Source organism: Anolis carolinensis, chromosome 2 (genome assembly GCF_035594765.1).
Source record: "Anolis carolinensis isolate JA03-04 chromosome 2, rAnoCar3.1.pri, whole genome shotgun sequence".
NCBI lineage: Eukaryota > Metazoa > Chordata > Lepidosauria > Squamata > Dactyloidae > Anolis > Anolis carolinensis.
In genome coordinates, this window is record NC_085842.1 from 285224364 (window position 1) to 285239233 (window position 14870).

A 14870-nucleotide genomic window follows, 5' to 3' on the forward strand; every position below is an offset into this window, starting at 1 on the left:
ATCTTCATCTAGAAGAAACATGTTTTGCAAAATAATTAAACACTGCAAGAAAAACAATTCTATATTCTATATATTTCTCTTTAACTTGTAATGTCAAATGGAAGAAAAAAATCTTTATATATTGCCCAAGTATTCATTACAGTGAATAAGATATTGCCTGCTTCTTATTTTGAGATATCACATATAGATTTGACTGATTTTTCCAGCTTGAAGCAGACAGAAACCTAGAAAGTTTAATTGCAATTGTAGAACCATAAACTAGTTCAGGCTCACTGAAGTGGAATGGTATGTGAACCTTAGCAGGCCTTTCTGAATTTTCTTCTGAATCTTTTGTACCATTCTACATCTTTTCCCTTGAGGGGGGAAAAAACCACCGCTGAGCCCTGGAAGCAGCTGATGGAATAAAATCAGTAAGGAGGTTACTATTGAGACAGCTAATGGAAATATGTTGAGATGCTGAAATGCCTCCATTTAGTAATAGCAACTTATGTATATTGCATAAAGGACAGCTGACTTGTGTCATACAACTTAATATTTGGGAAAATAACCAGGTAAATATATTTAGTGCTTGTATTATATAATTTAAACTGGGATGTTCTTGTGTCACTCAAGAAAAAACAAAATCTGCTACCCACCCAGAAGGCATATGGTGGAAGGGAAGATTACATTAGCTACATGCCCCAAAGCATGACTTCCATAGTTTTCTTTTGTTCTCTCCTCTTGATCTCCTAGCATCATTGGACCTCAAAAATTAATCTGCTGGCTCTATAATTTTTTTAATGCTTCTTCCCATGTCTCTGACCACTGACAAATTGTCAATAAAGGAAATGAAAGTTTTCATCCCTTATTCACTGGTTAGTACAACTGCTGCTAAATGATATATTGGAAGATTTTGAAACTCTTAGCCGGAGTAAAGTTATATCTAGAGGCAATACTCCAAGAGAACTACCAGGAGGATTACTCCAGGGCTGCCCGATTTGGTCCTCAATATCTAAAATGCTGCCTGATGCTACTGAATCACCATCTGTGGCACTCTTGTCCTGTCTACCACTTCTAGAGATTTTCCTGCAGTCCTTCTAACTGTACTCTTGAAATACAAGAGTTGGGGGTGCTTTTAATGCGATTTTCCTGCTTCTTGGCAGGAAGTTGGACTGAATGGCCCATGAGGTCTCTCCCAACTCTATGATTCTATAAGAGTTAACCCAAATGTCTTGCTCAATGGTCATAAAAATGACTTGATGGCGAACCAGCCATGACCTCTTCTTAGTCTGCTGGTCAGTTATCCATGTTCTGTTCATTTCAAAGTAATCAGCTTATGGATGCCTGCAGCTAGATGACGTAATGGACGAACACCACCTCTTCTTAGTTGGAGAAGTTAGAAATTGAATATAGACTTTAGGTGGGAGACAAGATCTGGTGAGACAGTATTACCCACAGGGGAGTGTGGGTTCTGTTGCATTCACTTTTAGGGTTTCTGGTGAGAGGTGGTGAATGGTGACAAAACTTAGGTTTCCTTTAGTGAAAGCTAAATTCTATTTTTAGTGTCTTTAGTTCTTTGCTTTCTTGCTTTCATCCTTCGATGGTGCTTCAGGGACCAGAACCACTTTCCTGGACTGGCACTTTGCTAGTGTTTTTCTCTCTTTTCTGTACATGTGCCTGGGTGAACTGTAGGGTTGGGATGGAATTGAGTGTCCCATTGGTATAATGGCTGGTAGGAAGGGGCAGTGAATGACATGCCAGGTAAGCGTAGGGTAGGACAAACGTTTAAAAACTAGCCTGTACGCTTTAAGATCAGGATGCTTTGCCAGCCCAATCCCTAGCATGCTGACATTGCTGTTGAATACCCATCAGTCCATCTCAGCTTTGTCCACTTGGGAAACAAGAGGAGGAGCTGCCATCATCCATATAGATTCAGTCTCATGAGGAAATCCATCTGCCCTAGAGCTAGTTTTAAGTTTGTATCCTATCTTGGGCTAACAAGACATAAGAGGAATACTTTACTACCCATGCAGCTGCCCAGTGACTTTCTTGTCTGACTGGCTGTGGTGATCTCAGAGGAGGAGATAGAGAACCCCATGATTATGATATGGAAGGACTTTGACATCCATGCTGGCGGTGCACCGAAATGACCTACTTGGCACCTGGTTATCATTTCAACTATGAGGCTGTTTCTGTAAATCACTGGACCAATGCATGTGACATGTCATACCCATGAGGTTTCATATTGAGCAGATGTAGGCTGGTAAGAGTGGAGTCCTGTGCCAGCCACATGGCCATTATGTTGAAGGGTGCCACAGGGTCCTATCTCATCTCCCATGATGTTCAATTTTTGTTTGAAGCAACTGGATGAAGTCATAAGGAGAATCGGAAGGGCGTCATCAGTATGCTAAAGACACTCGGCTTTACTTCTCTTTGTTGCCAGAGTTGGTTGAGGCTGTGAAAATATTGGAGCAATGCCTGGATACTATAAGAGGTTAGAAAATGGCCAAAAAGCTGAAGTTGAATTCTGGTAAGGTGGAGGTTCTGTGGGTTTGTGGTTATCAGGTCCATGAAGCAGCTAATCAACCTGTCTTCAATGATATTGCAATCCCCCTGACGGAGCTGGTGCATAACTGAGGGGTACTTCTAGATCCACTTTTGTTATTGGATGCCCAGGTGGTCTCAGTCTTGAAGTGCTTACTGCCAGCTATGACCTTTCCTGGACAAGGAGAAACTAGCCACTTTAGTCCATGTACTTCTAAGTTCCAGATTAAAGTACTGCTCTTGAAGATGACACAGTATCTATAGCTACTACAGGTTGTAGCATCTGAATTGCTTCCTAGAACATCATACTCCGACCATATAGCACTGGTTTTAAAGAAATTGCATTGGCTGCCAATATGTTTCTGGTTGGAATTCAAAGTGCTGATAGAAACATCTAAAGGCAGTAAATACCTCAGGATAATAGATGAAGGAGAGCTTCTCCATCTAAACACTTGCCAGAGAACTTAGGTCTATTAGCGGGGCCCATGCTCTGTGTCCCAACAGTGAGGGAAACACACTGGGAGGACATGGAAGAGGACCTTATCTGCTGTGGCTTCCCTATTATGGAAAATACTTCCCTTAGAGGTCTGGTTGGTTCCAATGCTGGGTTCATCCTGGCAGTAATTCAAAATGTGGCTTTTTATTAAAACCTTTGGGGTCTAATTGAATTTTGCTTTAAACTGTTTTAAAATTGTCTTAAGTGTCAAACGGTTTAATATACTTTTAGTCTTTGTGCTTATTCATATAGTTTTAAACTGGTCAGATTGTACACTGATCTGTTTTATTGTACACTGCCATAAGATCCAGCATGGTACAGTATTTGAGTGTTGAACTACTGTATGTCTCTGAAGACCAGGATTTGAATCCCCAGTTGGCCACGGAAACCCATCTCAGCCTCAGAGGAAGATAAAAGAAAAGACTTCTGAACAACTCTTGCTAAGAAAACCCAGTGATAGGTTCTGCTTAAGGCTGCCATAAGTCAGAAATTACTGGAAGGCATAAATCAACAATAAATATTTCATTAAATATATACAATAATAAATTAATTAATAAGTAACGCTTATTAGTGGGGCTATCTTTGAATGTTCTTAGATCTGCAAATAATTTTCAGGGTGTTTTTCTACCATCTTGATCTATGAAACATAATCTAGACAAGAAAGAGGTACATGTGTTTCCAATAAATAGGAATTCCAATCTGGCAAAAGAGAGAAGCCTTGGAACAGATTATAGTGACCTTGAAACATTGTCTCAGACTCTGGGAGTGCTTCTAGATCTAACTTTGCTTCTTCAGGACTGGGCTGAATCTGTTGCTTTTTGACTGGTTATTGCCCAGCTCCTCCCGTTTTGCCAAATGTACCCGATTTAGCTATGGTGATGTATGCCTTAATTATAAGGTTGCATTGCTGCAATGTGCTTACACAGAGTTGCCTTTGAAACGGATCAGATACTTCTGCTGTTTCAAAATATAACTGTAAGGCCCAAAGGAAAATACTGTATTCCAAGATTGTGACTTCATTGTTGGGACATCCACACTAACTCCCATTTGATATCGTAGTTCAGTTCAAAATATTGGTTATCATCTTTACAGCTTTATATGGTTTAATACCAGAATAAATAAGGATAACGTCTTAGAGGGAGAATTATCTGATCAGGAATGTTGCTAGGCATTTAAAAAAAAATGGAGGCCTGGGCCTGTACAAAACAAATCTGCTAACAAAACTCTCATTATGCACGAACACCTGAGGTCCTGAGAGATTCAGGAATTAAGCCTCATGAGCAATGCACTTACTTACATTCCACCTTCTTCACTCTTTTAGTGAAACTTTATGAAGTCTTGTTGATACCTGACTTTTACTTGGCAGAGTCTGACAGGATTCTTGTAAGGATCCTACACTGCGAGATCTGCTCTGCTCCCTCACTGATATTTTTCTAGGCTTTTCTGAAAATCTTTTTGTTTTCAAAACCTTTTTGTTCAGGAAACATGTCAGTGATATTTTCTGCTTTTCTAAAAAAAAAAAAATCCCTTTGTGTGTTTCCAAAAAGCAATGAAATCTTAATATCTTCAGCAAATATGATGGAAGATTGGAAAAACGATGGAAATTTTGTTAGGGTGGCTGTAATTTAGGACACATGTACAAATTTTGACCAAACATTCTGCACTAATTCTAATAGTGGTTCCAGACGTGTAGTACTGTATTGACATAATAGGTTTTACCATAAGGCAATCTAATCACTTTGATCAGACAGAGCTTAATTTTTCTGATTGTGTTTTCTGAATATTATTAAGAAAACGAGATGAATTTCAGTCAGACTAGGGTAGCAGAAATCAAGAAAAAATTGCCAGGCTGAAGACAGACACAGCATGCTTAATGCAGTTTGACACCACTTTTAGTGGTGGTCGCTCATGTCCAAGTATGATTGCCTTCCAATTGTAAGGTCTTGATGGTGGGTCCGTAGGTGACTGTAGAGACCTATTCTTGATCTGCACGTGCTTCCACAGCGATGACATCGATTTTCAGGTGGAAGGCAGTTCCAGTCAGGGTTGGCTTGACACACTTTCCTCTTGACACGTTTCTCCCTCCATTCGTGCATCTTCAAATTACACAGCACTGTTGGTAACAGCTGATCTCCAGTGAGAACACTCAAGGGTCAGGGCTTCCCAGTTCTCAGTGTCTATGCCACAGTTTTAAACTTATGGGATTTGCACTTTCACTATGACTTTTTCTGCCAAATAGTCTTGATGCTCCACCAAACTCCAGATTTGATGAGTCCATAGCATTGAACTATAGAAGTTAAAGTGTTGTCAAATGGCACCAATTTTATAATATAGATGGTCCTATGGTTGGCAGCACTAGGCAAGATGGACCCATTATCTAACTTAGTATAAGGCAGCTTTCTAGGTTTAGACATAACTGCCTGATCAGTTGGTAGCCATTTACCAACTTTTCCTTAGTTTTATGAACTTTAAATCACATAATTACAATACACAATTTTCAAAATTAAAAAAAATCCCTAAAATGTATGTTTTCTTTACATGACTCAGTGTTCTGTAGTATGAGGATAGAAATATCTGCATATACTTCTAACAACGTTCTTTCTGATGCCTCTTTTTTAGACCATAAAATCCCCAACCTCTTTTGACTTCTCCAGTAGAAAAGATACTGCAGCCAGTTCACCAAAATAGTTTTTTTCCTCTTCTGTACTCTTTGCAGCTGTAGGATAGACTGAGTGACCCACATTGTACCCAGCCTTCTAATTGTGGCAGCAGTATACGTTTATCCAATGACGTGCTAATACTTGCTTTATTTTCAGACCCTAAAACTGAATCTATACATATGCAGCCCCTCTGATTTCACATTTCTCTCATAAAACCTATAGTTCTTCTCTTCCCCCAGATTGTCATAATAAATATAGCCCAGATTTTATATCTATGAACTTATGGAACTCTTTGTCCCAATTTACTTCACTTTGTACAGTGACTGTATTTATTTCCTAACACTGAGTCTCATCTCAGCCAGACTGAAGGCACACTTTGAAGCTCATTAACAGTCTATTTAGGATTTTGTTATCCTGAATAATTAGGTATTGTCTGGAGTGTGGCTAGTTCGCTGCTTCCCCATCTTCATATCATTTGGGAATGTTAAAATAGCACCAGTTCTAATACGTATCCTTAATGGATCCCATTGCTTACTTCCCTCTATTGTGTGCACTATTTATTAATTCCTTCCCTATACTTCCTGTTATTCTAAACTAGTTACATGAGAAGACTATTCCTTTACTTCATCCCTTCTAAGTATTTCTAGGAATTTTCCACTCGTGTTGCCAATTTCTTTATCAAAGCACAGGTATATAAAGTCTGTCAGATCCAGGTATGTGTTGACTTTTTGCGTAGAATTTTAAAATGTTGGACGGACAATCCTCATTAGAAGGCATCACTTTGATTCTTCCCCATTCTCATTTGTTCTGCTTTTATTCCTCAAATCTTCCAACAACTTTACTTGGGGCAGGACTTGGGTTGACAGCACTATAATTTCCTGCCCTCCAATCCTTTTTTTAACATGCAGGCTCCATGCATTTATTCTCTATACACACACCTCAGGGCCATCCCCGCTTTCGGCTTTGCGAAAATTACAGTTCTGTTGTGGGGTTGTTGTTTTTTGTTGGGTTTTTTTTTTTTGCAAGTTTTCAATATATCAAAGAAATGAATTATCAGGGAATTACAGTCTGACATCAGATGTTCTCCGTATCACATTGGCCCATGGTGTTTACAAATATCAAATACATGCCACAGCCTGGATTCAACCTGGATATTATTTTCACAACCAAGCAGTGAGCTGATTTTAAATTTGGTCGGACTACTGTTTCACAGCAGAATTCCCAAGGACAATAGCTGCATTTTAAATTCGCAAGGCAAAGAGTTCATAGACAGCATCTCTTAAGAACTATAGCAAGATTATTCAGAAGATAAATAGCACTTGGTAAGGGTAGATCTACACCAAACTTTGGCCCTCCAGGTGTTTTGGACTTCAACTCCCACAATTCATAACAGCCTACTGGTAAAGACTTTCTGTATATACTGTATTTCAGATTTCAGTATTAATGTCAAAAATATGTAGTATGATTTTACATAGGATTTGTGCTACATTAGGACAGTAAAGACAAATATCACTTAAGTAAAATAAACATTAAATATTAAATAACAAAAAAAAAAAACCAAAGGTGTAAACACTAAACTAATCTGGGAATCTGCTATTGCAATACATCCAATGAAGTGGTTTAAAACCAGTATAAAAAAAATTAGGACTAAGTATGTTCCAGTCTACTTGGAATACACGAAGCTCATTCCAGAAGTTGAAGCCCAAAACACCTGGAGGGCCCAAGTTTGCCCATGCCTGGTCTACTCTTTAGAATTAACACAATTTGACCCCTGATAGGCTCAAGGTTATGGGATGATGGGTTAAACCGGTGGCGCAGTGGGTTAAACCGCTGAGCTGCTGAACTTGCTGACCGAAAGGTCGGCGGTTCGAATCCGGGGATTGGGGTGGACTCCCTCTATTAGCCCCAGCTCCTGCCAACATAGCAATACGAAAACATGCAAATGTGAGTAGATCAATAGGTGCTGCTCCGGCGGGAAGATAACGTCACTCCATGCAGTCATGCCGGCCACATGACCTAGGAGGTGTCTATGGACAACGCCGACTCTTCGGCTTAAAAATGGAGAGGAGCACCAACCCCTAGAGTCGGAAATGAGTAGAGTTAATGTCAGGGGAAACCTTTACCTTTACTTTACAACTCCCAGGCTTCCACAGAGCCATGGCAGTGGAAGTGGGGTAAAACTGCATCAGTTCTGCAGTGTAGTTGTGCTCCGGGAAAGCTTCCAGACTGACTGTTCTTAGTATTACTGGTCAAAAAGAGAAAGTAATGAGCAGGTTGCAAACAGAACAACACCACATGGTCTGGACCCTCTGTAAAACGAAGTGAGGCAGGAAATTGCACCATTAAATCCTCCCCAGGAGGCCCTTGGAGAACACTTCTGGAGTACACGGAAAGTGGTCTCAAAATGCCCCAACCTGTGACCGTCTGTCTGCCTGTCAGTCTGCAGAGAGTCCTTCTCAGTCTCACTTTGCAACCTTCCTGGGTTTCCCCTTTTGTTTCTTCGTCCTTTTCTTTCTTAGTAGAGAGAAGTTAGTAAGGGGGGGGGGGGGGGGGAGAGAGAGAGAGATGCAATAGCTTTCCTGATATCAGGGGAAACTGTTCACTGGGAAGGAGCCCTGGAAATGGTTTTTCTGGCAATGTTTCAAGAAAACAAGAAGCTGAGGACTGTCCATTACTCTTTCAGGGGGCTGACTATGGCTCCCTCTATGCTGACCATTTAATGCAGTTTCGAACTGGTATGGAAGAACTGCATCAAATAGTCGGTGTAGACGGAGCAAAGCATGTGGCCACTGATGGTGAATCAGTCATCAATCAGTTTATGGCTGAAGTTGAAAGAAAGCTTTTCGGAGGTAACATATGTGGTCATAGGTGGTGAATGCAGATACATGTGCTTGTGTGTCAATTGTGTGGTCATGGGTTGTATGCTATATGTGTGTTCAATGTGTCACACACACCTATGAACTCATTGATTGTGCATGCAGATATATGTGCTTGTGTGTTTGTGTGGTTGTGGGTTGGATGTATGTATCGCTATGTGTGTGGGTGTTCAATGTGTGACACACACACATGTGTTCATGGGTTGTGCATGCAGATCCATGTGCTTGTGTGTCAATTGCATGGTCATGGGTTGTGGGTATCTATGTGTGTGCGTGTTCAATGTGTGGCACACATATATGGTCATGGATTCTGCATGCAGATATTGATTTATTTGCTTATGTGTCAATTATGTGGTTATGGGTTGTGTGTATGCATCTACCATGTGGTGTGTGTTCAATGTGTGGCACACACACATATGTGGTCATGGATTGTGCATGCACATACATGTGCTTGTGTGTCAATCGCGTGGTCATGTGTTGTGCATGCATTGAGATTGTGCGGCACTTGTGATCATGTGTTGTGTTTGTATACACATATATGATGTGATCATGGATTGTGTGCATGCATAAGTGTGTGCATTCCTTGTGCGGTCATGTATTGTGTGCATGCATACATATGTACGTTCCTTGTGTGCTCATGGATTGTGCATGCAGATACCTGTATGTCAATTGTGTGGTCATGGTTTTTGTGTGCCTTGTGATTGTGTGACACTTGTAATCATGGGTTATGTGCATGCGGATATGTGTGAGTTCCTTGTGTGGTCATGGATTGTGCTTGCAGATACATGTGTTTATGTATCAGTTGTGTGGCCATGGCTTGTGTCGATATACGTGCTTGTGTGTTTACTGTGTGTGTGGCACACTCACATATTATGTGTATATATGTGTGTGTGTGTTCCTGTGTTTCTGCTTGGGCGGGGAGGCCCCTGGGGTCCCCTTTGCGGCGGGGCAAGTGCGGGAAGGCGCCTCTCTCCGGCTGCCGCTCGCAGAACGAGAACGACGAGGAGGAGGAGGAGAAGAAGCTGGATCCGATCCGATCCGATCCGGCGCGCGGCGTGCGGAGAAGCGCGCGAGCGAGAGTCCACCCCGCAGTTTCTGTCTCTCCTCAGCAGCCTCCGTCTCTGGCAGCAGCGGAGGGCGGCGCGGCAAGTGCAGGGAACAGCCAGTTGTTTAAAATCCTTCTAGAACCGTTTCTAATTCCCCCTTGCGCCGGGGAAGGGAGAGAGCGGGAGGGGGAGGAGCCGGAGGCTGGTGGAGGAGGAGGAGGAGGGGGGAGGGGGGGAGCCGGCGGAGAGGGAGGAGGAAAAGCGCCGCCCGGCCCTGTCAATCACGGCGGCGGGGGCGTGCCCGGCCGCGCGGCGGGCCAATGGCGCGCGTGTGTGGCGGCGTCTCCATGGCGACTGGGCTGTTCCCGGGGAGGCTGTGATGGGTTGACAGGTGCGTGACAGTCGGAGCTCTCTGCAGGCATGTACGGCAAAGGCAAGAGCAACAGCAGCGTCCCGTCCGACAGCCAGGCCAGGGAGAAGTGAGTAGTAGTACAGTCCGACGGGCCGCCGCGGCCGGACGGGGCCGGGAGGGGGGCGCGCGGGGAGGGAGGCCCCGCACAAAGTAACTTTGGCGCGTGAGGGAGGCAGAGCGGGGCCTCGCGCCAGGAGAAGGAGAAGGAGAAGCAGCAGCAGCAGCAGAAGCGGAGGAGGAGGAGGACGAGGGAGGGGGGGGCGGAGGCGCCAGGAGTCAGTCAGTCGGGGTGTCAGGTAGGAGGGAACAGCCTCTCCTTCGGGGGGGGGGGGGGACGGGGAGCAGCGGGGCCCCTTCCAAGGGGGTGGGGCTGGGGGCCAGGCCCGGCAGCCGGGTCAGCCCGTTCGCCTGCCTCTCCCGCTTGAGTTTCCTGAGGAGAAAGTGGCTCTCCTCAGACTGTGTGGTGCCTGCCTGCCTGGCTTCAGGAGGGAAGGATTCTCTTTTGGGCTCCTGCTTGCCCGCCTTCCCTTGAGACTGTTCTTTCCCCTTCCTTCTTTCCTGCCTTCCCGCCGGGGTCACTGTGTCTGTTTGGGATGGCTGTATTTTTTGCACTAACTTTGGTAACAAAAGAGTCTAGATGGTGGTGGTGGTAGTGGTGGGATGAAGCTTCCGCTGAAGGAGGAGCTCTCCTTCCCTCGCCTGTGAACTCCAGGATACTCAATGTACACACATGCACGCACACGCTCTTTCTCCACAACAATCAACGTGCACACACACATATTCACTCCACAACTCTCGACTTACACACTCTTCAGGACACTCAGGTTACACACGCTCTTTCTCCACAACAGTCAACTTGCACACACACGCTTTCTCCACAACACTCGACTTGCACACTCTTCAGGACACTCAGGTTACACACACATATTCTCTACGACAGTCACTTTACACACACACACTCCAAAACACTTGACTTGCACACACTTCATGACACTCAGGTTACATACACACATGCTCTTTCTCCGCAACAGTCAGCTTGCACACACACATTCCACAACACTGGACTTGCACTCTTCAGCACACTCAGGTTATGCATGCTTTTTCTCTACGATAGTCAACTTACACACACACTATTTCTCCACAACAGTCAACACACACTCTGCAACACTTGACTTACACACTCTTCAGGACACTCAGGTTACACATATTCTTTCTCTACAACAGTCAGCTTGCACATACTCCACAACACTTGACTTATACAATCTTCAGGACACTCAGTTTGCACACACATACACTCCGCCACAGCCAGCTATGACAGACACATGCACTCCCTCTCCAGGACATTCAGTTTGCACACAGATACACTCCACAAAACTCGGCTTACACAACCCCATTCCACAACAGCCAACTTACACACATTCCATACACACACACACACTCCAGGACACGCAACCCACACAGCCCACAACACTCACACAAATGCATACATGCACTCCAGGACATTTAGCTCACACATGCACTCCACAACATTCATGCACATGCATACATGCATTCCAGGATGCACACACACCCTAGGACATTGAACACACATGCACTCCACAACATTCATGCACATGCATACATGCACTCCAGGATGCACACACACCCTAGGACACTCAACACACATGCACTCCTCAACACTCAGAGACATGCATACATGCACTCTAGGACACTCAATTTACACACAAATTACAGGACATTCAGTTTATACTCCATGACACTCAAGTTACACACACATTCCTTGACACTCAACTTGCACACACTCCATGACATAAAGCGTACGCACACCCCTTCATCGGGAGTACAGCCTTTCTTTTCCTGACTCCCTTTGCTCTTCTCGCACACAGTTTTGCATGGCCTTCAAGATTAGGTCGTAGCTTGTAGTCTGCTGTTGGTTGTTGACAGGGCTGCTGTTGAAGCAGGAGGTGTTGTGTTAAGCAAAAGATAAGAGGTAAAGATCGGGTCCAGGCTTGGAGAGGAATGTGAATTTATCCTTATGGAGTGGGTATGTTGAAGACAAGAGTGAACTGGGTGCTACTCTTGTAGTCTTCTTATAATGTTGGTGAAAGACTTTAGCTACTGCAGAATATATTATTTTTGTTGTAATACCTTGATCCACCTGTTATGGGGGCATCAGAAACTTTTAGAAAAATAATGATGGAAAAATGTGTATGTTTAAATGTTTGCCACTACGCAAATTAGCAAATAATAAGTTCTGATTGTCTTATTATTGTGATTATTTTAAGAAAATAATGGGTCAAAGTTATTACACTGTAAATATGAAGGGCACTATTTTCTTTATTTGTTGTTACATAATATTTGTTTGTGATTCAAAAGCCATCCTAAAGTTAGATTTTTGCAAGTTGTTCCTTGTGAAAGTTGTAGTCTTCATTCGTCTTGTTGATCTTGAAGGACATAGGGAGTGCTTGAATATGAATAAGGAATGTTCTATTTCTGGTAGGATGAATAGTCCTGAGTGAGAAATCATATTTACCTTTTCTGACTATTGTCTTCCTCAGCCCCCTAGTCATCTTCATAGGCTTAGGCTGAGATGCCTGAGGATGTCAACAATATATAGTTAGAAATGGTTTTAGTATGTATGGGTTTTATCATTGTATATAACTTGGAGCTTTTCTCGACAAGAGAACGAATCTGCCAAACATGGTTGTGAAGTTTCCCTTGAGGCAGTTTGCACTGAACCTTCACCTAAAGGGTTTCCTTGCTGCAGCGTTTTTAAAGAGAGTTACTTCCTGATTCCAAAGACAAAGAAACAGACCCAAGACCATTTGTCTGAAATATTTAAGATTTAAATATTTGGTGTTTGCATCTCTTATTTGGTGCACTGGAATGTTGAAATATGAAAACAATCTATCCTGTTTAAAAATGTTTATAAAGTTATTTTCCTCTCTGATAAAAATGATAAAATTTTAAAATTCTTGGGCAAAGTTATGCAGCTGAGTTTGAAATTTATAATTGTTGTGTTGCAGTCTTTGGCAGTGAAAGCTTCAGCTCTTCCATTTCTGTTGTCAGGAAACCTGCATGGGAGTTACTAAAGTAGGGGCCTTGACTGTATCATGGCTGTCTTGGTTGTTCTTAGAGTGTTATGTGTTGGAGTGAAATGTGTTAGTGCTCCACATTTTCTTCCACAGGATATGGTAGAAAATGATCACAGGAGTATCACAAAATAGGAAGCTATACAAATACCTGTTTTGTTATAAAAGGAAAAGCGGCTACAGTCTCTGAGTAATGTGTACCCTTTAAGTGAAGTTAGGGGAACTGCTAGATGGTGCTATTTGATCTAAATACATTCATCTCCTTGTTCATTACTGTTTCCAGTGAAGAATCTGTGTTGCTTGTATAGAGTTCATCCACTCTATCCTATGCAATATTTAAAAATGATACAAAAGTGTAGCACAAACACAATTTCCAATTTATGTTGGAAAAGAACTATTATTTAGAATGCTGTGGAAATTATTAGATGCTTGTTTTAGATAGCACTCCATATGGATTGATACATACTCCCAATATAATAATTTTTGTATTTATTGTTTATAAATCAAAGTCTTCTTTTTATTGTTCTTTCGCTAAATCTTTTATTTCTGTTAAATAAGCCTTTTAACTATACAAGATTGCTGAACATTATTTTTGTATAGTGTTGTTCCACTACTGTATGGTTGTCACCCAGGGGAAATGATTCTGCTGAGAGCAGTTGTCTTCCTATCAAAATAAGTACAGATGAGGGGAGGGGAGAAGCATCTTTCCGAGCTTTTTATAAAGTAGTGATAGCCCAAGCCACCAGAAACATGATCAGGGACCATTTAATGGAGAAACATTTGCTTTTAAATTTGTTTTGTTTACTTGAAGAATTTGCTGTGTCCATATATCCGTGATTTAAATGTCTTTTTATGTATATTTATAGACTATGTATACTAATTTTGTATGCTTAAGGACCATTGACCTAAATGAGACATATAGTTTTATGGATCCAGCACTGCAGCAATTAATATAATACTAAACCCATTTACTTAGAAGTAAATGTCATTGTTTAATCATAATTTAGTCCCAAGTAGCTATGCTTAGGTTGTAAACTGGGTGTTTTGATTGCAAGAATTATTTTCCTATGTGCTTTTTCATCATATTAGGAAACATAGGAAGATTGAAAACCACTCTGCTTTCATCTTCAGAATGTAAATATAACAGTTGTGTTTATGTAACATTTAATTACACGAGCATAGTGTTATTGTACAAATCTGTGGAACAAAACTGAATTTTAACATTATAAACCTGTTGATAGTGAAAGCTTATATATCCCCTTTAAGTATAGAATTGAAATTGACATGTATTCCAATAATCATTCTGGCTGGGTTTTAAAAATAAATTATATTTACTAATGCTGATAATGTTCTTGCAAATATGTGCAGTAACATAATATAGATTTCTATGTTGTGATAATTTTACTGGTATAACCCCCTTTTTCTTTTATTACTTGTGCTGAATCAAGAAAGAGGTGATTACAGGGGTATCATACAATATTTCTAATTAATGGTATGTTGTATATAGATATGTAATTCCCTACATTGTATGACTCCCAGAATAATATTTATTACGTAAGAGCAAATATGGGGGTATACTGAATTATAAAAAGGTGGGTCTCAGTGACTTATAAGTATTTTTGACTGTTTGGTTCTCTTTTATGTTTATTTGATAGCATTGTAATTTCATTATCTGAGAGGTGCATTAATTTTCATGGAGGCTACACATGTGGGCTTAAATACAGTTGCTTCAGCTACGTTAAATAAATAGAAGTTATATAGTAAG

The 14870-nt window shown here is 41.7% G+C and overlaps 1 protein-coding gene across 7 annotated transcripts in view; it reads left to right on the forward strand.

Annotated features, from left to right (window-relative positions):
- The first annotated feature begins 9889 nt into the window (after nt 1–9889).
- Nucleotides 9890–14870, forward strand: part of ssbp2 (single stranded DNA binding protein 2) — a 134286-nt gene continuing 129305 nt past the window's right edge. Inside the window, exon 1 of one of the 7 annotated variants that reach the window (XM_062972280.1) lies at nt 9890–10080. In XM_062972280.1, coding sequence (XP_062828350.1) covers nt 10022–10080 — 59 coding nt within the window. In that variant the 5' untranslated portion in view covers nt 9890–10021. Of the gene's footprint in view, nt 10081–12026; nt 14240–14870 lie in introns of those variants that run through there. The other 6 variants (XM_062972284.1, XM_062972281.1, XM_062972282.1 and 3 more) reach the window with 6 other exon arrangements.